This window comes from Hemitrygon akajei, chromosome 5, assembly GCF_048418815.1.
Source record: "Hemitrygon akajei chromosome 5, sHemAka1.3, whole genome shotgun sequence".
In the NCBI taxonomy this organism is placed as follows: Eukaryota; Metazoa; Chordata; class Chondrichthyes; order Myliobatiformes; family Dasyatidae; genus Hemitrygon; species Hemitrygon akajei.
The window spans coordinates 123,629,815-123,656,704 of record NC_133128.1 but is presented as its reverse complement, the minus strand read 5'-3'; the positions used below and the strand labels follow the sequence as shown (position 1 = coordinate 123,656,704).

The window sequence follows — 26,890 nt, the reverse complement described above, 5'->3', positions numbered from 1 at the left end:
GACTGACCACGGAGCCTTTATTGGATTCTGACATCCGTGTGCACTTTTCAACCACGTCAAAACATCGTGGACAAACTGAGTAGTCTTATCCATAGTGCTTAGTACCAAAAATATCAGGTTCTTTGTTTTCTTTCTCCCCTTTTGTTGTTTCAAATACAGTCCATTCGATATGTAAAAAAAAGTGGTTCTTGTGTAAGCTTGAAAGGAGATGAATTGCACTGATGGGACAGTTCCAGGATGGGATATCTTGGCTGTTTCAGGTGTTCAGCGACTCATAAACATTTGCACCACTTCTGGGAAAGAAATACCAGTACAAAAGTGTCAAATCCAAGCCGTACGGAATGTTTCACAAGAAGATTTGATGAACCGGCCACTTATTTCTAAAAGCTTTACTTCCAGGACTTTTTAAGCACTCACAGCTCCTCCCAGCGTAATCCTTCCCTCCACCACCCCCAACTCCTACACCAGTTCTGGGCACCTCGTTATAGCGGGGATGTGGAAGTCTTGAGGAGGGTGCAGAGCGGATTTACCAGGATGCTGCCTGGAGTGGAGGGTATGTTTTATGAGGAAAGGTTGAACAATCTCTCTTTGGAGAGAAGGATGATGAGAAGTGACTTGATGGAGATACCCATGATGAGAAGAGCCATAGATCGAGTGGACAGCTGGAGACCTTCACCAAGAGCAGAAATGGCTAACATGAGGGGCCATAATTGTAAGGTGATTGGAGGAAAGTAAAGGGGGAGTAGTGAATGTCAGAGGTAAGATGCACATGGATGATGAAAAAGATGGAGTGCTCTGTAGGAGGGAAGGGATAGGTTGATCTTAGAGTAGGTTAAAAGTTGGGTACAACACTGTGGGCCAAAGGGCATGCACTGTGCTGCAACAGTTTGTGATCTGTGTTGTGTTCAGCCTCTCCTTCCTGATAACTGTGCCTCTGTGAGCGCTCTGTGTAGTCCCTACCGGCCACCCTGTAACAGCCTCCCCCAGACACAAACCCCACTGTCAGAAGAGGCTGGACAACCACCTCGCCCGGACACAGAAACCCCACTCTCAGAGGAGGAACTCTTGCCGCTGGAAATAGCACTAGCTCCAGCTTCCAAGAGAAATGAAAATGCAGCAAGATCAGGCCATCCATATCCCCCACCCCAAGCCCGAGGGGGCTGTCCGCGTCCCCCACTCCAAAGCCTGCCCTATCATTCATCAACATTGTGGCTGATCTTGTGTCTCAGTTCCATTTTCCTGCTCTCTCCTCATCCCTCAATTCCCTAATGACTAGCAATTCATCAATCTGTGATTGTACTATATTTGGCCATTCCATCAGAATGATTGGTTCCAAGTTCAAGAATACCTTCCCTGTACTGCCATGGGGAGAAAGTTCAAACCCATACCAGCTCTCACTCTTAAAGAAAGACAATAAGTTCTGGCCTTGCCTGTGAAGCCCTGACCCTGTAACGAGTGAGCCACTGGCCCCTTCAGCCTTACGCACACGTTGTCGATTTAAATAACTCACAGTTAAAATGAGGACTGATACTTTTTGCTCAGTTCAGTCGGAAATGGGGAAAGAAACGTTAAGGTTCAGCTGCAACTGTTTAGGCTTTCCCTATTCGTATGGTGTTGAAGCTCAGAACATCATGAAAACCAGCCTCCCCTCCACGGACTCTCTACTTCTCAAGTAGAGCGGCCGAAGTAACCAAAGACCCCTCCTGCCCCAATCCCCTGGTAGGACTGGATGAACTGCTGACCTCACAATCGACCTCATCGTGACCCTTGCACCTTCTTGTCTGCCTGCACTGTACCCTCTCCGTAACTGTAACCCTTTATCCTGCACTCTGCTATTGCTGCTCCCTTGTCCCACTTTGACGTGATGAAATGGGTGAGATGCAAAACAGTTTTTCACTGTACCTCAGCACATGGGGCAAAAATAAACCAGTTTATTTACCCCAAACTGTTGCATCAAGAAGCTGTAATGTTGGTTTTGGCTAGAATAACCCACCCCGAGTTACATTTCTCCCACTCTGCACTTCCCCTTTCTAAAATGTCTTTATCAGAACCCATTGCAAAGCAGCGGATGGTTCGAGATCGCTTCTGTGTGGAGAATGGGCCACAGGCGAGCGAGGGACAAATGGACGTCACAAGTTAGGAGCCACACAACACGAAACAGACTGGGATGCAAAGGAACGGATGAAAGAAGAGAGCATACCATCGGGATCCCTCTTAAATAGACATGATGTGTTTGACAAATGCTGAGAAAGAAAGTAAGAATGAATTAGTAAGATGTAAAGATAGAATACTGGAAAATCAAAATGAAACACCAAGGGAAATGAGGAGCTCATATAAGCACATACCCTCATAGTTGATGCAGCCATTGGGGTCTTCCTGTCCTTTCAGCAGCTCTTCCACCTGCTCTTCTGACAGCTTCTCACCTGGCAAACACACACAAGTATCAGTACGTCACCCCTTCTGTTACAACGGGCACTGAGATCGTATTCCTTCCCTATTCTGATGAAAAATCTTGGCCCTGATTTTATGCATCGAGTTGCTATCACAGGATCATCTGATTAGACATTTGCATTAAACAGCAGTTGCACCTCACAAAGTGACCAGTGAGTGTGTGCACTCTGGATTTGGTGTTGTTAAGCCTGGGATGCTAAACCAGAAAGCAGGCGTGTATTCCAGGTACGGGGAAACATTGGGACACAAGCAAACAGTATAAATAAAGAACTGCCAGGAGTGAACAGGTCACTCCTACCAAAAACCTCTTGAAACTTTGGCGAGGATTTTGTCCTTTCAATGACTACGAGTTTTGAAAATCTCGAGTACAGCCACTTAACTACAAGTCATAAGACATAGGAACAGAATTGGGCCATTCAGCCCATCAGGTCTCTCCTACTATCCCACCATGGCTGATTTATCATCCCTCTCAACCACATTCCCTTGCTTTCTTTCCATAACCCCTTACTAATCAAGAACCTATCAACCTCCGCTTTAAATATACCCAATGACTTGGCCCCTGTAGCTGTCCGTGGCAACAAACTCCACAGATTTACCACCTTCTGGCTAAAGAAATTTGTCAGTATCTATAAATCAGACAGGTTACCTAGAACAATGTTTCACATAATTCCCCAGCACTCTTATTCCATAGTATCTACACTCCTCTGCACAGCATATACTGTTTCCTCACAGCCCTGGGTCACTGCACTGACCGACACCCACATACGAACACAGAATTGGTGTTTTGGGCTGGGGTCCTGATGAAGGGCCTTGGCCCAGAATGTTGACTCTCTATGACCTGCTAAGGTCTCTCCAGCATTTTGTGCGTGTTACCCTGGTTTCCCAGCACCTGCAGAATTTCTGGTGTGTATAACTTGGATAAGAGTGTAGGTGGTGTGGTTAGTAAGATTGTGGTGTTGGCAAAATTGCTTGTTCAGAGGACAGTGAAGTAGGTTGTCTACAGGTTACAGCAGGGAAAGTGGCCAAAGGAATAGCAGATGGAATTTAACTCAGACAAGTATGAAGTGACACACTTTGAGAAGTGACACCACGGTAGAATTTATACAGGGAATGACAGTGCCCTGGGGTGCATTTTTGAATTATGGTCACTATAGTCTGGGGAGAACAAGTACATACCAATAGATGTACTGAAAATGGCGAAGTAGGAAGAAAGGGTGAGATTTAGAGACTAGCTTCATTTGTCGCAGGTACATCAAAACACACAGTGAAATGTGTCGTTTGCCTCAAATCAAATCAGCGACGATTGTGCTGGGGGGCAGTCTGTAAGTGTCTCCATGCTTCTGGCTCCAATGTAGGATACCCACAACCTACAAACCCTAAACCTAACCACGTGTGTTTGTACTGTGGGAGGGATCTGGAGCACCCTGAAGAAACACATGTGGTCACGGGGAGAATGTACAAACACCTTTCAGACTGTCAAACTCCAATCAGTGATCACTGGCGATGCAAAGCAATTGCATTAACCGCCATGCTAGTGTACTGTCCTGTGAAGAACGTGCACAGCATGCTTACCTTCATCGGCTAAAGCACTGACTACAAGAATTGGCATGCAGTCAGAATCTAGAACATAAAACAGCACAGCACAGAAAGAGGCCCTCTGACCCTTAATGTCTGCGCCAAATTAAATCTATTCTGCCTGTTCTGAACCATATCCCTCGATTCCCTGTATAGTCCTGTGCCCATCTAACAACCACTGTCATATCTGCGTCAACCACCACCTCTGGCAGCCCATTGCAGGCAACTCAGTGGAAAATAAAACCTGTCCTTCACATCACCTTTAAATTATCCTCCTTCTCACCATAAATACGTGTCCTCTACTAGTGAGCATTTCTCCCTGGGGAGAAGATTGTGACATGTGAAGCACCAATAGCATTATACTGTTTACTTTTTAAACTTGAGGCATAAATGTTAATTAATTTGTGGTAATATTACTTTCTGTGTTGTGTGTGAGTTATGTACTGTGTTGTGCACCTCGGTCTGCAGGAACGTTGTTTCATGCGGCATTATACACGTGCAAGGTTAAAATGACTTGTGCTTGAACTATGCCTCTCACAGTGTCATAACCTTCTATCAGATTTCCCTTCAACTTCTGCCAGCTCAGAGGGAAGAACTGACATTTGACCGAACTCTCCATGCAGCTCATACCCTCTAATCCAGGCAGCATCCTGGTTACCCTCTTTTACACCTTCTCCAAAGCCTCTACACCCTTCCTGTAATAGGGTGATTAGAAGTGCACATCATACATTTCAGTGTGGCCTAAACATAGTTTTACATAGCTGCAACATGACTTCCTTTTTCTTATACTCAGTGTCCTGACCAATAAAGGCAAGCATTCCATATGCCTTCTTCACCACCCTCTCTACTGCATGGGCACTTTCAGGGAGCTATGGGATTGGACTCCAAGTTCCCACTGTATATGAATGCTGTTGAGGGTCCTGCCATTAACAGTGTACTTTCCCCTTCCACTTGACCTCCCAAAGTATAACGCCTTCCACTTGCTTGGATGAAAATTCATGTGCCATGTCTAACTGGTTGATGCCCCCCTCTACAACGTCCAGCAATCTTCGCATCATCTTCAAACTTACTAACCCACTTGCCTACATTTTCATCTAAGCCATTTAATTACATCTCAGACAAGTTGTTTAGAACATTGGATGGGCTGCATTTGGAGTATTGTGTGCCATTCCGTACACCATACTATGGGAAAGATGAGATTAAGGTTGAGACACTTCAGGGAAATTTCATTAGGATGTTACTGGGAATGGAGGGCTTGGGTTATGAGGAGGGATGAGATAGGTTGGGTCTACTTTGGCTGGAGTGTGGGATTTCAGAGGTGGTCTGATGAAAGGGCAGATAACTAGAGTCCGTTTCCTCTGCTGGAGTGTCTAAGACTAGAGGTGAAAGGGAAGAGGTTTATAAAAGATCTGAGGAGTAAGTTTTCCACCTCAGTTGTAGTTATCTGGAATGTGCTGCCAGAGGGGATAGTGGAGGCAGCAACAGGAAGGACATTTAATTGAGCTGGACATAGAGGGACATGGAATTAATGCATGCAGATGGAATTGGTATGGATTGGCATGATGGTGAGCAGAGAGGCCTGTTTCTATGCTGTACATTTCTCTAATTTTAATATCCTGATGCATAACACAAGGGACTCATTGCTTGCTAGATTCATTTTTACTTATTTTCTCTGCATTGTTTCAGTCTCACTGTTCCTTTTGGTCGTCTCTGTCCAGTTTTACCATTCACTTTTATTCAAATACTATTTAAGCTGGGAAGTCCACCTAGAAATATGAGGTGGTAAGTGTAGTCCCTTCAGGCTGTTCCACTAGGCAAGTAGATCTTTCCTGATCTCTTACATCAGTACTACACTCCTGCCTGAGGCCAATTTTGGTAAATTACTTCACTACTGTCAATTATGGAAAACCCTGAACATCCTCTACATAGCACCATCCAGAGACAGAGAAGCAATTTCAGCGACAGGTTGCTATCGATGCAATGTTCCTCAGACTGGATGAAGAGGTCAATACTCCCCAATGCCATTCGGCTTTACAATTCAACCGCCAGGAGTAAGATATGTTAAAGTGCCGGGGTTAGGACTCAATGTATTTAAGTAAACTACTTAAGAACTTTTTAAAAGCTATTATTAATGCTTTTTGAGAGGGTGATTTTAGATGCATATCATATTTTTACTGAGTTAGGTATTGTATGTAATTAGTTTTGCTACAATAAGTGTATGGGACATTGGAAAAAATGTTGAATTTCCCCATGGGGATGAATAAAGTATCTATCTATCTATCTATTTTCATATTTTGGAAGGTGCAGTGGAAAATTCGCCTTGGATGCTGTTCACACTGATCTATTCCTTACAACAGTGCATTGAGGTAGTACAGGGAAAAAGAATAGAGCACAGAATAAAGTTTTACAGTTACAGCAAGCATGCAGTGCAGGAATGGTCTGATGGTCTGAGATCGTAACGACTTATTTCCTGCATAATTTCAAAAAATCTAATGATCTTTCTTTCGAATGAATTCAGTGATGGAGTTTCCACTGTCTTCCAAGGCGTGAATATCAACGTTTACCTCTCACTGAGTAAAGAAATACTTTCATCTCAGCCCTAAGTGATTTACCCTTGTTTCGACTGTGCCCCCACATCCTGGATAACTTAACTAGGAACATCACCCTACCCCACATTTGCATGTTAAGCCCTATTACAGATTCTGTAAATTTTAAGTGGGTAATTCTAAATTTCTTACTCAATCACCTTCCTTACCTCTCAAATTCTAGCATCTACAGTGTCCTGTTTCCACTTAACACCTTCCAGCCTGTTTTGCTCCCCTCTCCACCCCCTGGCTCTACCTGCTTTGTTTCAGTATCTTGTTTCTTCCTATCACAGACCAGCTACTGTCTCAAAACTCACAAAATGCTAGAAGAACTAGTAAGTCAGCCAGCATCTATGGAGAGGAATAAATTGTTGACATTTTGGGCTAAGGCCCTACAAGATGACTGGAAAGGAAGGGGGAAGAAGCCAGAATTTGAAGGTGGGGGTCAAGGGGGAAGGTGTACAAGGTGATAGGTGATGCCAGGTTGGGGGGGGGGGGGAAGGTGGGTGGTTGGGGAGGGGGAGAGCGAGAAGCTGGAAAGTGATAGGTGCAAGAGGTGAGGGGCTGAAGAAGTATTAATCTGATAGGAGAGGAGAGCGGACCATGGGAGACAGGGAAGGAGGTGGGGCACCAGAGGGAGTTGATGACCAGATGAGGAGAGAGGGTAAGAAGGGAGCTATAACGGGGAAAAGAAAAAGCGGGGGGGAAGGAGAAAATTTATCAGAAGTTAGAGAAATTGATGTTCATGCCATCTCCATCGAAGTCTCCCAGCTCCATCCCTCCCTCTCCCTGGCTCCATCTTCCCATCATCTCCCTCCTTCGCTGGCTCACCTAAAGCCTGTCAGCCCCTGTCTTGTGCTTTAATACTGACTATCTCCACTCTGCACTACCAGTCCTGATGCAGGTACCAACCTGAAATATTGGCCATGCCTTTCCCCCCACAGATACTGCCGAGTTCCTCCAGTAGTCTGTGCTTGACTCTCTGTCCACGCTGTTACACTACTCCAACTGTGTATATCAAACCTTATTCACCAACTCCCTTTGGAACCTTATCAAAGGCCATCTAAAATCCGAAAGCACCACATCCACTAATCCCTCCTCACTCAGACTTCTAGATATACGTATCCTCAAAGAACTCCAGCTTTGTCAAACATGATTTCTCTTTCCCTACTTTGTTTCCTCTACTCAGTCATGATTTTTTTAATGTCTTGTCACCACATTCCACATTATAGCTGTTTCCCAATGACTAAAGTCAGACGGCCAGATTGGTAGTCTGCAGTTCTGCCTTGCTCCTTTCTTAAAATGTCAGGCCATATTTGCAACCCTCCAATGACAGAAATAATTCCTGAATCTGTAGAGTCATAGAAGATGACACTTCCACAGCCACCCCTTTCAAAACCTTTGCAATTTAGATTATGGGTTGCTGGGGATTAATTTCCAGACTCATTAATCTCGCCGGGAGTATTCCTTTACATTTAAGGATCCTGTTGACCCGTTCCAATACATATTAAAGTTCCATACACTTTTTCCAGGAACAGGAAGTGTTTTTTTTCCTGACTTTGCGAAGATGCTTTCTTTGAGCAACACTTGCCAAGCACTAGGCACCTGATTATTTGTGGGATTTTGCTGAGAACTAACCGGGCAAATTAATCCAACGTTGTCCACTGTGCTATGAAGCTGCTTAGTCTTTCAGGGCCACACAAGTGTACATCCCCATATATTCCAGATTTAGCCAAAATACTTCAAGGCAAACTTTCATTGGCAACAGAACCATGACAGTAACCAGTAGTGGAAGATTCTCTACAAGATTTTGAAAAAATTATCCCTCTTTACTTTCAAACTCCGTTTTGCTTGAATGGCATTTACTTTTCGTATGCTAAGAGCTGGTGCTTTAATGTTGTCAGTGGGTGGCTTCCTTACCCAGTGTGGCCAGAACGTGGCGAAGTTCAGCGCCCATCACTGTGCCATTGCCTTCCTTGTCGAAAACACGCAGACCTTCAACAAAGTCCTCAAAGGATCCCTGGTCTTTGTTGTTAGCCATGGTCTGAAGCATGGGAAGAAACTGGTCAAAATCAACACTTTTTCCGGTCATCTCTGAAAGGGGAACACACCAAAATGAGTCATTGCAAGTAAATCAGATCCTGGCAGTATGACTTTGTAGAATTTTAGTTACACGGTGTGGGATAACATTCATCCCATCCATTGTGTCCGGGAGACCTACCCTCTGCACTGGGGTTGTTCAGGATCTTCTTCACTTCCGCGTTGGTTGGATTCTGACCGAGAGCTCTCATGACATCTGCCACTTGGCTGAGGGTGATCTTGCTGTTACCAGTCCTGTCAAACAGGAGGAAGGCCTCCTTGAAGTCTGAAGGGTAGAGAACACGACATAAGATGGGTAGGATTGGAAAGAATACATTGAACTATGGCCACACTGAAATCACTGGTCAAGTACCAGCCTGCACAATCCGATAATTAAGAGTGGCACAGAGAGCAGAAATATGCTGAAAATGGGGGGGTGGGAAACCAGTGGGAACCTTTGACATGTGTGCAATACAGAGGGGCAAACCTGCCCCCACTCATTCGTGAATCCAATTTCAAGTTCAAGTTAATCCCCAGAAGTCTTCTCTGGTGAGGCGTGAGCTTAAGTGGCCAGCATGCGGAGAAAAATTCCACGGACTACAGATGGTAAACACACGAGATTCTGCAGATGCAGGAAATCCAGAGTAGCACACACACAAAATACTGGAGGAACTCAGCAGGTCAGGCAGTGTCTATAGAGAGGATTAAAGAGCTGATTTCAATTGATGAAGTTTCCCAGCCAAAAAAGTTGGCTCTTTATTTCTCTCCATAGATGCTGCCTGACCTGCTGAGTTCCTCCAGCATTTCGTATCTGCAGATGGAGGAGTGTGGACGTCTCAAAGACGCATGGGTGTTCTTGGGTAGAGCCGATAGGCTGACACTGATCCACACTGCTTGAGGTACCTTCTCTGTGAGCTACAGCATTGGCCAGTCACCCAGTTTTGTACTGAACTGCACTAGAAAGTGCAGTTGCTGGACGAAAGGTGGATGAGTCTAACTGTGTCTCTATACAGACGCTGCCCGATTCAGACCCTCATACGGGTCTACACCAGCTCTCATAGCAACTGGATTTCTCCACCCATTTTCCTGTAACTCTGCCCCTCACACCTGCTGACCAAGAACCAGCCCCAGTCTGCCAACCAGCGGCCCATACTTGCTGCTGGTCACAGCAGCCAATTACCTTTTTGACCCAAACAGCTTCGGAAGATAGGAGGAAACCAAAGCCAGTTTCAGCCAGGACTGATGTTAGAACTCTAGGTATTCAGGAAAGGGCACAGTTCACGTGTTCAGCTCCAGTAATGTTACGCTACTCATCAGCAAACGTGGGGAACAAATGTGTCCCCCACCCACCCTTTCAATGTCTCCGTGCAGCTTGACGTTTCATTGCTAAGGTTTCTGCAGAGTGCCTTCCGCTACCTGCAAGGATTTTGCACGTTCTCCCTGTGACCGCACGGGTTTCTTCCCAGTGCTCTAGTTTCCTCCCATATTCCAAAGACATACTAAATGATAAGTTAATCGGCCATTGTAAATTGTCCCGTGATTAGACTAGGATTAAATTGGGAGATTGCTGGGTGGTGTGGTTCAAAGAGCCAGGAGGGCCTTTTCTGCACTGTATGTCGATAAATAAAAAATAAATAAAATTATCATTGCATCACTAAATATATCGATTAGGGGAAGAGGCTGAGAGAAGAACCAAGGGAACCATTCCTCAGGGTCCAGGGAAGGTGCAGGTGGCCGCAACGTTGTCCTAGCCAGACCAGCCATGGCACCTGAACAGGGGTGCAATGATCATCTTTGAAATGATCAATGTTCCACTTAACTTCGAGTTCTTACTGGCAGGGCAGTTTGGGCCCTCCCACAGCACCTGGCAGTGGCTGTACAGCAGCAAACACAGGCTTGTGGCTTGATCACTGACCCTCCTTCCTACACACGCACACGGTAGTGTAGTGGTTAGCGCAGCGCTTTACAGTTCCAGCAACCTGGGTTCAATTCCTGACCCTGCACGTAAATAGTTTCTATGTCCACCCCGTAACCACGTGGGTTTCCTCTGGGCAGTCTGCTTTCCTCCCACAGTCCCAAAATGTATCGGTTGCTGGTTAATTGGTGATTGTAAATTATCCCAATAACAGGCGAGGGTTAAATCAGGGGACTGCTGGGTGGCAGGGCTTGAAGGGCCAGTTCCCAATAAATAATAATTCAAAATGCCAGTGTGCGCCCACACATGCATGCATACTTCCCTGTGGATCCAGTGACCAATCTTAAAGCTGTAAGATGCTGGAGCACAATTAGGCCATTCAGCCCATTGAATCTGCATCACCATTCTACCCTGGCTGATTTATTATCCCTCTCAATCCCATTCTCCCGACTTTTCCCAGTAACCTGTGACACCTTTACCAATCAAGAACCTATCAACCTCTGCTTTAAATTTACCCAATGACTTGGCCTGGACAGCTGTCAGTGGCAATAAATATCACAGTTTCTTCACCTTCTGGCTGTAGAAGTTCCTCTCTGCCTCTATTCTATTACCTTATAATAAATCAATAAATAATCTCACGCACATCTGCCCAGACACTAGATATGATTCCTGCCCACAGACGCCTATGGCCCACTAACGCTACCCATCCTCCACACTCTGCTCCAGAGCAAATCTACAGCACACAACGCAGCCTCTCTCAACAAATGTTCCCAGACAAATATATTCCCGTCCCACAGGTGGGCAGTACCCGACCACTCACTGATGTATACTCAGCCACATCACAGAGGGGCAGAGACCTCCCGCCCACAGACGGGCAGCGCCCATCGACGCTCCTAGCCCAACCTCCCCTCCCCTCCCCTCCCGCCGAGCCCGGTTCCGGGCCGTGGCCGCCTCCTGCGCCGGCTGGCCCGGCGGTGTGCGCTGCGGGGTCCGCTGCTCACCTTCCTGCTGCTCCGCAGAGAACTCGATCTGAAAGAGAGAGAGAGAGGGAGAGGTTTGGAGCGGTGGAGAGGGAGCCCGAGCCGGGGGTTAGAGCGGCCGGGGGTTGGGGGGGGGGTATGTAGGGCAGCCCCCGGCCCGGGACCCCGGCCTCACTTACCGGCAACCTCGTCTGCTGAGAACGACTGCAAAGAGAAGAAGAAAACAGAGGTTGGAAATATTGCAAATGCAGCGGTACCGGGACAGTGAATTGCAGAGGGCAGCGTGGCGACCTACCATGGCTGGAGCGGCAAGCGGCGAGCGAGGAACGGCGCTGAGTTCTTCCCGAGGATGGAACTGCCGCACCCCGACGCCCGCCCTCTTATTGCCCGCAAGTCGGTGACGGGGCAGCGGATCGGGTGTCGTCGCGGCACAAGCCCACCTCCTCCGCCCGAGTTCTTTAACTTTCTTAGGGCAGGAGCAGTGCGCCTGAAATACCCGCCCAGCCTATTTTTGGAGCATCGGAATCCTAGGAGAGAGTCTGCGACATGTCAGCACTTTCTCCGGACCTTTCGTGTGCACCCCGGTGCTCCCTGCTGTAAAAGGAGCCTTGGTATTTTTATGGGCAGCTATTGATGTCAGGGAAATGAGACAGGTGCAACCCAAGGAATTCTTCCAGGGTGGCAGTGTCCACTGGGAGGATGTATGCACAGGCTGTGTAAGGAGATATGGACAGGCTAAGTGATTGGATAAGATCAGGACATGTGGAACTCATGGTACAAAAGCAAAGGGATCTAGAGTCAAGTCCCTGCACACAGTAAAGGGCCCTCTTGCCGCTGGTCTACAGGCACGTTGACATTGTAATAACCTTTTGATGGTGAAGTGTTTGGGGTTGAAACATTAGTTTTGTGTTGACAGTTTTTAGGTGACTGTAAAGATGTGAATGTTCGCTGAATATGGATATAGCCACCTTTGACGATGTAACAGTCTAAAATATTTTTACTTGTGCATACATGTTTTATATGGTGAGAAGACTGAGCGGTTTGAACGCAGCTGTGAGGATCTATACACAAACCTACAAATTGAAGGACATCTAAAAAAAACAGGATAATCGGGTAAAACCAACATGGTTTTGCGAAAAGGGAAATTACGTCCAGCCACGTTATTGGAGAAGAATATTGCGGAATATTGGTACCTTGGGTTGGCACAAATAGAAAGATGACGGGAATAGTGCCACAAGCGTGCCTTTATGTGTTTAGCAAGATGTAATCGGTGGTGATGGAGCATTTTTGCCGGTTCCTGTGCTGTCGGTTCTACCTTTTCACTTTTGGAGGTGCTGGCAAACCAGGTCTTCCTCCAGCACAACAACCCTTCAACATTCTCTGCTCTCGTTTTCCTGTGCGATTCCCAGCTCACCCCTATTCCACCTTTATCTACCAGGAGCCCAATATACACATACCACTTCTTTCCCCCTGTCACTTCTGCAGGATGTTCCTTAAATTATAACTTTTTAACCATGCTTTTTATTGCCCATTCCAAAAGCTCCTCAAAGACTCAATTACAAATTTTAATTGATACTGCTCAGTGAGGCCACTGGAATGTTTCACCCCAGTGAAGACATTATATAAAAGTGTTACAGAATTGTACAGTATAAAAATGGGCCTTCCAGCCCACTGAGTTCAGGCTATCAGTCTTCAACGTGGAAGACACTGGCAACTCACCAGAAATTCAAGAAAGTCAGGGAGCATATGTGGTTGCTATTACTAAGGAGAAGGTGCTTGGGAAGCTGAAAGGTCTGAAGGTGGCTAAGTCACCCGGACCAGATGGGACTACACCCCAGAGTTCTAGAAGAGGTAGCTGAAGAGATTGTGGAGGCATTAGTAGTGATCCTGCAAGAATCGCTAAACTCTGGAATAGTTCGAGAGAACTGGAAACTTGGAAATGTTGCTCTGCTTTAAGAAGGGAGGGAGGCAAAAGTTGTGAAATTATAGGCCAGTTAGCCTGGTTAGTAAGATGTTAGAGTCCATTACCAAGGATGAAGTTTTGGAGTATTTGGAGGCACACAATAAAATAGGCCAGCATGGCTTCCTTAAGGAAAATCTTGCCTGAATTATTTCAGGAAGTAACAGGCAGGATAGACAAAGGAGATTCAGTGGATGTTGTTTGCTTGGATTTTCAGAAGGTCTTTGACCAGGTGCCTCACATGAGGCTGCTAGACAAGAAAGAAGCCCATGGGCAGGAAAGTAACTAGCATGGATAGAAGATTGGCTGACTGGCAGGAGGCAAAGAGTGGGGATAAAGGGAGCCTTTTCTGATTGGCTGCTGGTGACCAGTGGTGTTCTGCATGGGTCTGTGTTGGGACCACTTCTTTTCACATTATATGTCAATGATTTGATAGATGAAATTGATGGCTTTGCAGCCAAGTTTGAGAATGACCCAAAGACTGGTGGAAGGACAGATAGTGCTGAGGAAGCAAGGAGTCTGTAGAAGGAATAGTAGAATGGACAGAGAAATTGCAGATGGAATAGACTTTAGGGAGGTGCATGGTCATGCACTTTGCTAAAAGGAATAAAGGAGTGAATTATTTTCTAAACTGAGAGTGAATTTCCAAATCAGAGATACAAAGGGAATCGGGAGTCTTAACTTCTGGCTACCTTGCAGGTTGCGTCAGTAGTAAGGAAGGCAAATGCAGTGTTAACATTCATTTCCAGAGGATTAGAATATAAAAGCAAGGATATAATGCTGAGACTTTAAAAGGGTTGGTTGGAACCCCGTTTGTAATATTCTGAGCAATTCTGGGCCCCTTTATCTAAGGAAGGACTCATTTCATTGGAGTGGCTCCAGTGCGGATTTACAATAATTATCCCAAGAATTAAAGGGTCAACATATTAGGTACCCACTCTGAACTGGTACTTGCTGGAGATTAGAAGAATGGGGAGAGGGAGGGTTCTCGTTGAAACCTGCAGAATATTGAAAGGCCTGAATAGAGTGGACATGGAGAGGATGTTTCCAATAATGAGAGAGTCCAAGACCAGTAGGCATAGCCTCAGAAAACAAGGACACCCCTTTAGCACAGGGTGGTGAATCTGTGAAATTCACTGCAATAGACGGCTGTGGAAGCCAGTCATTAGATACATTTGAAGTAGAGGTTGATAGGTTCTTGATTAGTAAAAGGTTATGGGAGGAAGCCAGGAGAATGTGGTTGAGAGGTAAAATAAAACAGCCATAGTGGAGCAGACTCGATGAGCTGAATGGTCCAATTCTGCTCCTAAGTCTTTTGGTCTATCTATACGAAGCTATATTAAGCTATTATTAATGCTTTTTGAGATAGTGATTTAGATGCATATCATATTTTTTACTGAGTTAAGTATTGTATGCAATTAGTTTTGCTACAACAAGTGTATGGGACATTGGAAAAAAAAGTTGAATTTCCCCATGGGGATGAATAAAGTATCTATCTATCTATCTAATCCCACTTACCTCCACTAACTCCATATCCCTATCTGCCTTGCTCATTCAAGTACCCATTTAGAAGACTCTTAAAAGTTGTTCCTGCATCCACTACTTCCTCTGGCAGCTCATCCCTTATACCAGCCTCTGTGTGAAAAGTGTATCCCTCACATCACCTTGATACCTCCCCCTCCAAACCAATGCTTTGTATAACTGTACCACAGCGACTCAGGTCTTATGCTCAAATGTGTTATATAATGGCTACAAAATTGGACAACATTGCAGCTAAAGTACTGAAGACCTGCTCTTCAGAACTAGCTGCACCTCCATTCAAAAAGGTAGAAGAAATCTGGTTTGTTTCATTGCAATCCAATCATTATTCTCTCAACACACTGACCAGTGGGCACCCATCCATAATAGTCCCATCTTGGCCTGTTGTCTTCAATGCCCAGACAAGTCCCACACACAGTCAGCAACTCTGTTTCCACTCTTCTCACTGGCAGTGCATTTCAGGTAATTACCACCCAGAGTGAAAAAGGTCCACCTCAGAATCTTTTATTCCATACCCTAAACTATCTTCCTTTTCCTACTTCTGGCTTCCTGCAGTCCCCTGTTAACCTCCTCCACTCCAGGAAGAACAGGCCGAGCCTGTCCAGTCTCTCCTCACCCCAGGTAACATCCTAGTGACTCTCCTCTGCACCCTCTCCAGTAATATAACATCTTCCCTGTAGTGTGGTTTAAAAGTGAAGTGCCACTAACTCACCAATGACTTCCTCAAGATAAAGGTAAAGATTAGCTTTATTTGTCACAGGTATATCAAAATAAACAGTGAAAGGCATCAAATCATATCAACGGGGATTGTGCTGGGCAAGTGACCCCATGCTACCAGCACTATCATGACTCGTCCACAATTTACTAAACCCATCTTGTACGTCTTTGGAATGTGGGAAGAAATTGGAGTACCTGGAGGGTGCTCCTTACAAACTCCTTACAGGCGATGGCGAGAATTGAACCCTGATCTTATGGTGTTGCACAGCCCTACATTACTGAGCATTTTTGGTTTTGTCAGGAGCACTTTGCCCCAGCCCTCCACAAGCAAGGTGACAGACTGCCCTGGACTTTTATGGCATCATGGTGATTGAAACCATCAAAGACAAAGCATCACCTCAGACATCCTTAATCTCCAGCCCCTCCACCACTGACACACAGTGACTGCTTTGTGTACCACCTACAAAATACTCTGCAGTGTTTTACCCAGGCTACTCTGGGAGCTTCTCCTAAACCAGCCAACCCCCTCACTTAGAAGGACAAAGACATCAGGTGAATGGGAGCACCACTACCTGTGCGATCCCTTCCAAGTCACACAACATCCTGACTTATAGAGCACTGTAGCACAGAAACGGGCCCTTTGTCCCATCTAGGCTGTGCCAAACTATTATTTGCCTAGCCCGTGACCCACACTTGGACCATAGCCCTCCATACTCCCCAGCCATGTATTCATCAAAACCGCCCTATTGTGTTGTAATCAAAACCACATCCGCCACTTCCACTGGTAGCTTGTCCCACACTCACGCCACCCTCTGAATGAAGAAGTTCCCCCTCAGGTTCCCCTTAAATATTTCACCTTTCACCCTTAACCCATGGCCTATGACCTCTAGTTCTAGTCTCATCCAACCTTGGTGGAGAAAAAACCTGTTTGCATTAACCCTATCTATAGTCCTCATAACTCATATGTATATCATTAGTTTTCACTTCACGGAGTCTAAATCCTGAAGTGCTCTCTGCAGCAGAACCATGGGAGTATCTACAGCAGAAGACATGCAGTACAGTAAAGCCCACCACCACCTTCTCAAGGTTTGCTTGGGTTAGGACACAAAGGCTGATCTTGCTGGTTATTCCCCAAAGCCCAAAAATTAATAAAAAGGAATAAACTTCTACCATTACCAGAAATTAGTCACGGAATCTGTGAGCATCTTCACCCTAGGTTTAATACCGCATTCAATTAAATGCCAAAGATTTACTTGTGATTTACAGCAGAGGAAAAGAGCATTTCCCCACGTGTATGATATATACACAATGCAAATCCGCTACACTAATCTCTTCTCCCTTCTTCGTCAAAACTAAACAACACAGTATTTGCTATCGTCCCCCGCAATGTATTTGCCTGGCTTTACTTTAGGCACATTTCTGCCGTTCAGTTCAACAGCACCTGATTCTAATCAACTTTGTGCTAAAGCAGTGTCTCAGAATTCCTTGGAGATGGCACTGCTGGAATCTGGAGCAAGGATATACTGCTGGAAGAATTTAATGAGTCAAGTCATCGTCAGTGGGGACAAAGGGAGAGTTAACATTCAGGATCAAGACCCTGCACCGACCCTGAAGGTTTCAACCTTAAACACCGACAATCTCTTTGCATCATTAGATCCTGTTCAACATGTTGAGTTTACTTCCAGCTATTCATTCTCCAAATTCCTTATTGCATTATTTATTAACCATTGTTTTGCAATTCCTAATTTTGGACCTGACCACCAAAGGGAATATCTCTTCCACATCTACAGTATGTAAGCAAACACTTCCTAATCTTACAGACAGTGCTTAGGTGGCGCCTTGGTCTTTTCTGTTATGAATAGAGGAACAGCTTTCATAGCTGTAACCAGCAGGTTTTGAGAAAGTCCCTCTTAATCTTCTCTGGGGCCTCATGTCAAGGACAATGTGCATTATTCTAACCATGGATCTAAGCAAAGTTTCAGACAACCTATGTTAAATTCTCCATCTGTTCATCTGTATGGTGTCTCCTGAACCCATTAACTCATAAACCTATCGTGTTCATCCCCTGCACCCCAACAGCTTAGATTCTTTACTGAATATATTTTCTAAGCAATAGGTACTCTATTTCCTCCAAGCAAAACATATCCTTCCCTTAAGATTTTGTTGAAGTATAATTATAATTAAGTAAATTACTTTTTAACTGTTTTCAGGTGTTTCTAACTTAAATCTTCTGGTTAAAATTCAAACATTTCTAATACAGATGCTAAGCTAATTGTTACATGGTTCTCAGTAATTATTCTGTTTACTTTTCTGTCAATAAATTAATTTTCTGATAAATTTTAATATTTATAATAATGTCATACAGATTTCTGTTGTACTTTTAGTGTGTGGCTGGAGTGTGGTACTATTACAGTATTGAACTCACATAGGGATTTGAGCTGAGGATTCAGTTGTGGAGAGTGACATACCTTGCAATTTCAATCTGAAAGTTGACTTAGGAATTTTCTGATGCTGAATGAGGACCAGGAAGAAGTTTCAACCCGTGTGATTTCAAGTTCTATTTTAGCCTTGTCGTTTGGGTTGTATGTCAACGGTTTGATGTTGGAATGAAGCAGAAAATGCTCGGTGCCAAGTTTGCGGGGGTCGCTGAGGGTCGTGTGAAGAAGGGTATGGGCTGGGTTAACGCTGATCTCCGAGGTCTGGTAAACAAGACGTTTTGATTACCTTGGTGTCCAACAATTCAGCTGGCACAGAAACAAACCAAAAGTATGGTTGCACAGTTTCAGGTCAATGTTTTGTTTGGAAAGGTTGTGAGGGGGAAGAGATTTTGCATTTTCTCTGTTGCTTAAATTACTGCAGGTTAATGATTCACCTGCTCAACGTTCATGTGACTGTGGGAAAGCCTCATTCTGCCCCCCAATCCACTAATCAGTGGCTACTATCTCTCGCGGGGTTTTACAGTGGCTGCAACATAGCTGCATTTGCAATGTTCTGTTTCCTTTGCAGCGTTCTCAAGAGACCTATTGCAAGGGAGGAATGCACAGGCAAGATATTACTATCAGTGAACATTCAGCAATAATCCAAACAAGTGACAAAAAACACCACACAGGCGCTGAAACAGAATGAACCTTCCATTGAAGAAAGTGATATTAGTGACAACAGGTGGGTTTCTGGGGGAAAAGAGTAATATTGCAAAGATAATCACAGAGGAGCAAAATATTGAAAATAATTATGCTGGAATGCTGTGACCACCCCATTAAATTAATTTCATAATCACTTATAATGACCTGACAATTTGAGAATAAACAAATGAGCCCAGAGAGGGAGGTAGTGTGGATCTCTGAATTCAGTGTAAAGGGTTATCACACAGCGTGTGGCAGGAGTCAAGGCAGGATGACCTTAGGCCTCTGCTGCCCCACCTGTGGGACCCAGTTCACCCCCAGCTGCAGTCGGAGGGATAGGACAAGGCCAGGCAGAATCTGGGAGCACTGAGATCCTCCTGGCTACATTGCAGCCTACAGGAGGACAATAGACTGTATTTTCTAGAACGGTGATTAAAGACACAAACTGTTGAGAGGACTCCCGTAGGCTAAGCAGAATGAAAAAGATGTGTCAACATCTAAGGTTGAGACTGTGTCAGGACTTGGGGCGGGAGGAGGAAGAGCCAGGATGTGAAGTGCAGGGTAGGGGCGGGAACATGAGAGGGGGGAATGAAGGGCAGATGGAACTGGGTGGAGGAAGGATAGAAAAGATGAAAGGGGGAGAGAGAGCAACTGAGCTTCTCTTTACACAGCCTTCTGAATCCTCTTTATACACCCTTCAAACCCTCCAATTCAACGAGTTCCATCACAGTCCTCTCGGTATCTCCCTCACACATAAACCCCACAGGCCCTTTCAATTACCCCTGAATGCTCCCTTGTATTATCCCACAGAGGCAGTAGTTATACATCGACCCCTGAGAAATTCAGTGTCAATGAACCTGTACACACTGTCATTCTGGCTGGGTTTAGTTAAGGAGATCCTCCAGGGATGTGTGTCAGAGGGCTCTATATGGGCAATGTGTAAGGGGTATGAGGTATATGTAAGGGGGAATAAGGGGCATATGAAAGGGGGCACTAGGGAGATTACATAAGTGGGAAAGGTGCTATATGTAAGGGGCAGTGGGGTATATATAAAGGGGGATATGGAGTACATGTATGGAGGATATATACAGTATATGTAAGGGATACATGTATGGGATACATACAAGGGGGGACCATGGGGTACATACAAGGGGGGGCTGTCAGGTACATATAAGGGGGACTGTGGGGTATATGTAAGGGGGTACCATGGGATACATATTAGTGGGGACTGTGGGGTACATAATAAGGAGGGACCATGGGGTACATACAAGGGTGACAATGGGGTATATGTAAGGGGGGGTGGTGAGTATATATAAGGAGGGACTGTGGGGTATATGCAAGGGTGACAACAGGGTATATGTAAGTGGGGGACGGTGGGGAATTTATATGAATGAGGACAATGAGCGGGATATGTAAGGGTGCTCTGAGGGTTACATGGTCCAATTCGCTTTATGTATTTATACAGTACATTTAAACCTCACCAAAGACCACTTAACTATACCCTCCCAGCGTACCTTTACATACGTCTTTTGAGTTCAATTCAAGCAGAGCCCCCGAGTATGTGTCCCCACAGCCGTTTACATGATCTAAGTTAAACCCTCTCCCATTGCCCCTTACGCTACTTCATTCACAACTCCGTAAGAGCGCATCTTCAAACCCCCTTGTATATTCCCTCTACATCTGACCTAGCCCGGTTAACGCCCGGGAGCTCCCGTGCGTGTACCCCCTCCAAGTCCACCTCACCCCGCCTGCAGATCCCAACCGAAACCCCATCACTGTGAACGAACGCCCACCGGGATGGGGTTATTGTGATGCCGGCTATCAGGGAAGGGCGCGTTTGGCAGGAACTTGAGGGTGACTTTCGGCTTTCTTTCACTTCCCCTCACACGGGGGTAGGGGCAACAATTTCCTCAGAATACCGTTACGAAGGGAGCCAGCCTTCCTGCTCGGTCAGTGGGCACGGGCATCAAGGAGTCAGCTCCCCAGAGAAAGCTAGCGCCGGGACACCCGCCGGCCTCGGAGGGTTGGGCGTGGGATCCGGGAGTCCCTTCCTTCAATGGAAATTCGCGGGCGGTGGTGGGGGTTCGCTGTGTTAATTTCCGTGCTCCCGGTGTTAACAGCATGCGAAATGCAAAGTTAAAAAGGCGAATCTGGTTGACAGCACAAGGCGGATCCCTGGCCCGCACTTAAATAGTCACCCATCAGGTATCGGCAGAGCGCTGAGAATCTCTGTCGGTGCGGAGATCTGTTCAACACAGTAACAAGCTAGGACAATCTCGGAGAGCTACCAGTTAGGGGAACAGATGGGAGTCCGGCACATCCCGGGTTTGTCCTTTTAAAGCAACGACGTCTTAATGGTAACATTAGCTGGCACGCCTGGGTGCCGCTCCCATATTTGGCAATATTTCTGTCACAGGTTTCTGTGTCCTGGCTCACCCCCCGCCCCCCCCCCCCGGTGGGCGGCGAGCGGGGAGCCGGGGGCTGGTGATAATTTAGGTTGCGGGGCTCCGGAATCCGCGGGGAATAGTTAAGCCTGCTGCAATTTTCTACCGCGAAGCGTTACGACGTGGTCCTTCGAGAACGAGCGTTTTACAAATTAGACCGGCATTCTAGCTTCCAAAACAAAAGAAAAACAGGCTTCGGAAGAGTTACACACGGGGCAGACAAGGCAGCCGCGATCGAGCTTATTGGTACCCGTTCACTCTCAGGGCATGCACACACTGAGGCTATCCCGCTTGATCTTCCTCGGGCAGCAACCTGGTCACCGGGCTAAAATGCAACACCAAAGCTCTCCATCACTTCCCAGCTGCCGGGTTTGATCTAGAACGTACCCACCTTGACCTTGGACAAGTCGAGGGCTGGCTCCTTGGGCTTGGCTGGTTCGGGAGCGGGAGCGGGAGCGGGAGCCGGGGCAGGGGCAGGCGCCGCCTTGGGCTCGGCTTTCTTGACGTCTTTCTTGGGTGCCATTTGGGGTGTAGCCGGTGCGGAGTGCGGCCGTGTGCAGGTTAATGAGAGACTGTCGGCGTGGAGCGGGGCAGAGTCCGCCTGTGAGCTGGGGTATTTATGCCCCCTATCGATAAGACAAACGTGTCACATGCGCTCGATTGGACAGTGGACAGGGAGGGAGATAATCAACCCGGACTATAAATGGAACTGCGACTTCACCAAACTAGCAGGAATTCTGCAGCCCACCTCCCCTTCATTCTGAGAAGCAGTGCGCGGCCGAAAGCCTCCTGACGGGCTGACATTGAGGAACATATTTACCGAATTCACTTCGGCTGAAGTTAGACATTCCTGACATCGCTGTCAGGAACTTGGTTCCACCTGGCGTTCGGGAATTCCGGGAATTCCTCGGGGTCGCAGGCGCCCCGCAGCCCCTTCTGCTAAAAGTGCTGATTAAGCGGAAGAGTGGATAAAAATAAATTGAAACCTATCCTGGGACGGAGATTCTGCCAGAATCAAGCGCACAGCGACCTCCCAAACCACCCTCCTAGGCTTCACAGAGCCTCCCCGGGCTGGGTAATCCGCATAACTGCCTCCGCCCAAGACCAGGCATCACGGCGGGAGACGACTCTGTCCCGGGACTCCAACAACTTCGCCTCCAAAGGGCAGAAACCCAGAGAAATCCCCGCATCAGCGCGCAGTACGGACTTTCCAACCTCTCAGCCACCCCCACTCCATCCATCTTCTGGGACCCCACAGTCCGAGCCCATCAGCAGATATGCACCGTAGACCGGAAGCTCAAACATCTGGGCAGCTGCGCCCAACACCTGCTTCAGTCCCAACCTCTATCGATAAGACAGAGCACTACTCCCCGGCCCAACTGATTAGCACGTGTGGTGCGCACTCCTCTGCCCAGATGTGCACCGTGCCTGCTACATCCTCTGGCCTTAGATCAACCCTGGGCATAGGCTGGGGAAGGGTAGCAAGGACTGGCCAGGGAACCACAGGCCTGCAGACCTGGCTTCAGTAGTGGGGAAGTTACTGGAGAGCATTCTGAGGGACAAGACTTGGATAGTTAAGGCCTGACGGGAACAGTCAGCAGAGTTCATGTCTGACGAATCTGGAGTTTTTGGAAGAGGTAATTAAGGGGGTAGATGTAGGAAGTGGAGTGAATGTTTGCCTTTGACTAGGTCCTGCATTGCAGGTTAGGTAGCATGGGATTCAGGGGGAGCTAGTGAGGTGGCAGTGGATTCAGAATTGGCTCAACGATAGGAAGCAAAGGATGATGGGTGAAGGTTGGTTCTCTGACTTGAAGCCCGTGGATAGCGGGGTGCCCCAGGGGTCAGTGTTGGGAACTCTGTTATTCATTATGCATGCAAATAATTTGCATGTGGTACAATTAGCAAGTTTGTTGATGATATTGAATTAGGGGTATAGTTGATAGTGAAGCAGGTTACAGTGAATTGCAAAGAGATCTTGATAAATTCAGGAGTTCAGGGGGCAAATGGATTTCAACTGAGATAACTGTGAGGTGGTGCATTGTGGACATTCACACTGAGGTAGGACCTACACAGTGAATGGCAGGGCACTGCCAAGTGTTGTGGAACAGCGGGCCCTGGAAGTACAAGGGTGCAGTTCTCTGAAAGTGGTCGTGCAAGTTGACGGGATTAGCATACTGGACTATATCAGTCAGAGCATCTGTTCAGGAGCTGGGACATGATCTTGCAGTAAGTCATTGGTGAGCCTGCACTTGGATAACTGTGTACGGTTTTGGTCGCCCTGTTGTAGGAAAGACATTGTCAAGCTGGAGAGGGTGCAGAAGAGATTTTCCAAGGTGCTGCCTGGACTAGAGGGTTTGAGATATAGGAAGAGACTGACCAGGTTGAATCTTTATTCCCTGGAATGCAAGAAAACGAGGGGCAGCCTCATAGAAGTTTATACAATCATGAGGGGTTTGGATAAGGTCATAGTCCTTTCCCTAGGGTTGGAGAGTCCAAAACTAGAGAACACAGATACTTTGTAAGAGTGGAGAGATTTAAAAAGGCAATGGAGAGGTAATGAATTCACACAGAGTACCTGGGATGAGCTGTAAGATGGTGGTCGAGATAGGCACAATTTAAGAGGTATTTGGAAGCATATATGGGGAGGGGCCAAGCTCAGGCAACAGGGACTAGCAGGGAGGTTGCTGCTGTCGGCATGGACCAGATGGGCTGAAGGGCCTGGTCCCATGCTGTATAGCTCTATACTGTGATGTGTATGACTTTGTACAGGGTAAATGCAATTAGGCTTTTCCCACATGAGATAGGGTGAGCCTGGAATTAGAGGAACTCGACAGGCCAGGCAGCATCTATGGAAAAGAGTACAGTCGATGTTTCAGGCCGAGACCCTTCAGCAGGACTGGAGGACAAAAGGTGGGGAGAGGGGCGGGAGAAGCACAAGGTGATAGGTGAAACGCAGTGGGGGGGGGGGGGTTTGAAGGAAAGAGCTGGGAAGTAGATTGGTGAAAGAGATACAGGGCTGGAGAAGAGGGAATCTGATAGGAGAGGACAAAAGGCCCTGGAAGACGGAAAAGGGGGTAGGATCACCAGAGGTTGACAGACAAGGAGATAAGGTGAGAGAGGAAAAAGGGGATGGGGAATGGTGAAGGAGAGGGTGGGGTCATTACTGGAAGTTTGTGAAATCGATGTTCATGCCATCAGCTTGGAGGCTACCCAGATGGAATATTCCCTCAGCCTGAGTTTGACTTCATTGCGACAGTAGAGGAGGCCATGGATAGACATATTGGAATGGGAATGGGAAGTGGAATTAAAATGGGTGGCCACTGGGAGATCCTGCCTTCTCTGGCGGACAGAGCATGGGTGCTCGGCGAAGTGGTCTCCCAATCCATGTCAGGTCTCACTGATATACAGGAGGCCACACTGGGTGCACCGGATACAGTCGGTGACCCCAACAGACTCACAGGTGAAGTGTCGCCTCATTTGGAAGAACCCTGAATAGTAGTGAGGGAGGAAATGTAGGGATAGGTGTAGCATTTCTTCTGCTTGCAAGGGTAAGTGCCAGGAGGGAGATGAGTGGAGAGGGACAAGGGAGTCATGTAGGGAGCGATCCCTGTGGAAAGCATAAAGTGGGGGGAGGAGAGAGAGGAAAAGATGTGCTCAGTGGTGGGATCCCATTGGAGATGGTGGAAGTTGTGGACAATTATGTGCTGGATGCAGAGGCTGGTGGGGTGGTAGGTGAGGACAAGAGGAACCCTATCCCTGGTAGGGTGGCCTCCGCCTCTGAGCCTATTTCTTTGGCAAGGACTCTCCACCCCACACTGATGACCCCTTCTCCCGTCTTCAACCCTCCTCCCCTTCCTGGGCACCTTGCCCTGGTCTTCTGCCTGCTGCCAATGGAACATCAACCGTCTCGACTTCAATGCTCCTCTCTCCAATTCCAACCTCACTTCCTTTGAACGCTCTGCTCTCCACTCCCTCTGCACTAGCCCTAACCTCACCATCAAACCCGCAGGTAAGTGGGGTGCTGTAGTAGTCTGGCAGACTGACCGCTACCGTGCTGAGGCCCAGCGACAACCCTTAGATACCTCCTCTTATTTACTCCTCGAACAGGATCCCAGTAAGTAGCACCAGACCATTTTCCCCCACACCATCACTGACGTTATTAATTCTGGGGATCTCCCACCCACTGCCAGCAATCTCATAGTTCCCTCACCCTGCACCTCCCATTTCTACCTCCTACCCAAGATCCACAAACCTGTCTGTCCAGGTAGACCCATTATTTCAGCTTGTTCCTGTCCTGCTGAGCTCATATCTGCCTACCTCGAATCTGTTTTATCCCCCTGGTTCAGTCCCTTCCTACCTACATCTGTAACACTTCACACACTCTGGATCTTTTCAGTGAATTCAAGTTCCTAGGCCCTCATAATCTTATTTTTACTATGGATGTCCAGTCCCTATACACCTTCATCCCCCAACAGGAAGGCCTCAAAGCTCTCTGTTTCTTTCTGGCCACTAGACCCAACCAGATCCCCTCCACCATCACTCTCCTCTACCTAGCGGAATATGTCCTCAGTCTAAATAATTTCTCCTTTGGCTCCTTCCACTTCCTTCAAACAAAAGGTCCCAGCTGTGCCCGCCTGTTTGTCGGCTGCATGGAACAGACTATGTTCCAAGCCTACACTGGTGCCCGTCCCCCACTTCTCCTACACTACATTGATGGCTGCATTGGTGCTGCTTCCTGCATCCATGTGGAGCTCGTCGACTTCATCCACTTTTCCTCCAACTTCCACCCTGCCCTCAAGTTTACCTGGTCCATTTCCAACACCTCCCTCCCCTTTTACTATCTCTCTGATTCTATTGCTAGAGACTGCTTATCTGTTGATGTCTATTATAAACCCACAGACTCTCACAGCTACCTGAACTATACCTCTTTCCATCCTGTTTCTTGTAAATATGCCATCCCCTTCTCTCAATTCCTCCATCTCCGCTGTATCTGCTCTCAGGATGAGGCTTTTCATTCCAAAAAAAAGGGCTTTCTTGCCTTCACCTTCAACTGCATCTCTTCCATTTACACACGTCTGCTCTCACCCCATCCTCCCACCACCCTATCAGGGATAGGGTACCTCTTGTTCTCATCTACCACTCCACCAGCCTCCATGTCCAGCACATAATTCTCTGTAACTTCTGCCATTTCCAAGGTGATTCCACCGCCAAGCACATCCTACACCCCCCCCCCCCACACACTTTCTGCTTCCTGAAGAGATCACTCCCTACACGACTCCCAATTTCCCATCCTTCTCAACAGGTCCACAGCAGATGTCATCTCACTGACTCACTCAACCCTGGAACATCTTGGAACATCTGGCCAGCAAAGATGCATACATCAGGATGCTCTTATTGACTACAGCTCAGCATTCAATACTATCATCCCCTCAAAATTAATCAATAAGCTTCAAGACCTTGGCCTCAGTACCTCCTTGTGCAATTGGATCCTCGATTTCCTCACTTGCAGACCCCAGTCAGTTC

General features: G+C 47.0%; 1 protein-coding gene across 2 annotated transcripts; it reads right to left on the bottom strand.

The window, feature by feature from the left end:
* Positions 1-21,967, bottom strand: LOC140728137 (myosin light chain 3, skeletal muscle isoform). 2 transcript variants are annotated; one of them, XM_073046358.1, is made up of 7 exons: positions 21,759-21,967; positions 11,607-11,634; positions 8,833-8,976; positions 8,532-8,705; positions 2,346-2,423; positions 2,201-2,243; positions 1-293 (listed from the first exon to the last, which is right to left on the bottom strand). In XM_073046358.1, exons 1-6 carry the CDS (start codon positions 21,888-21,890, stop codon positions 2,215-2,217), a joined length of 585 nt encoding a protein of 194 aa, XP_072902459.1. In that variant the 5' UTR covers positions 21,891-21,967; the 3' UTR covers positions 1-293; positions 2,201-2,214. The 2 variants fall into 2 exon arrangements, with proteins under 2 accessions (XP_072902459.1, XP_072902460.1); XM_073046359.1 differs by lacking the exons at positions 11,607-11,634; positions 21,759-21,967 and adding exons at positions 11,765-11,789; positions 11,881-12,013.
* Between the last annotated feature and the right edge of the window lie 4,923 nt (positions 21,968-26,890).

Coding starts and splice junctions, on each gene's coding strand:
- LOC140728137 (XM_073046358.1), bottom strand. CDS start 21,890: ATGGCACCCAAGAAAGACGTCAAGAAAGCCGAGCCCAAGGCGGCGCCT. Junction 11,635..21,758: donor TCGACTTGTCCAAGGTCAAG/GTGGGTACGTTC, acceptor TCTCTCTTTCAG/ATCGAGTTCTCTGCGGAGCA. Junction 2,244..2,345: donor TGGCTGCATCAACTATGAGG/GTATGTGCTTAT, acceptor TTTCTTTCTCAG/CATTTGTCAAACACATCATG.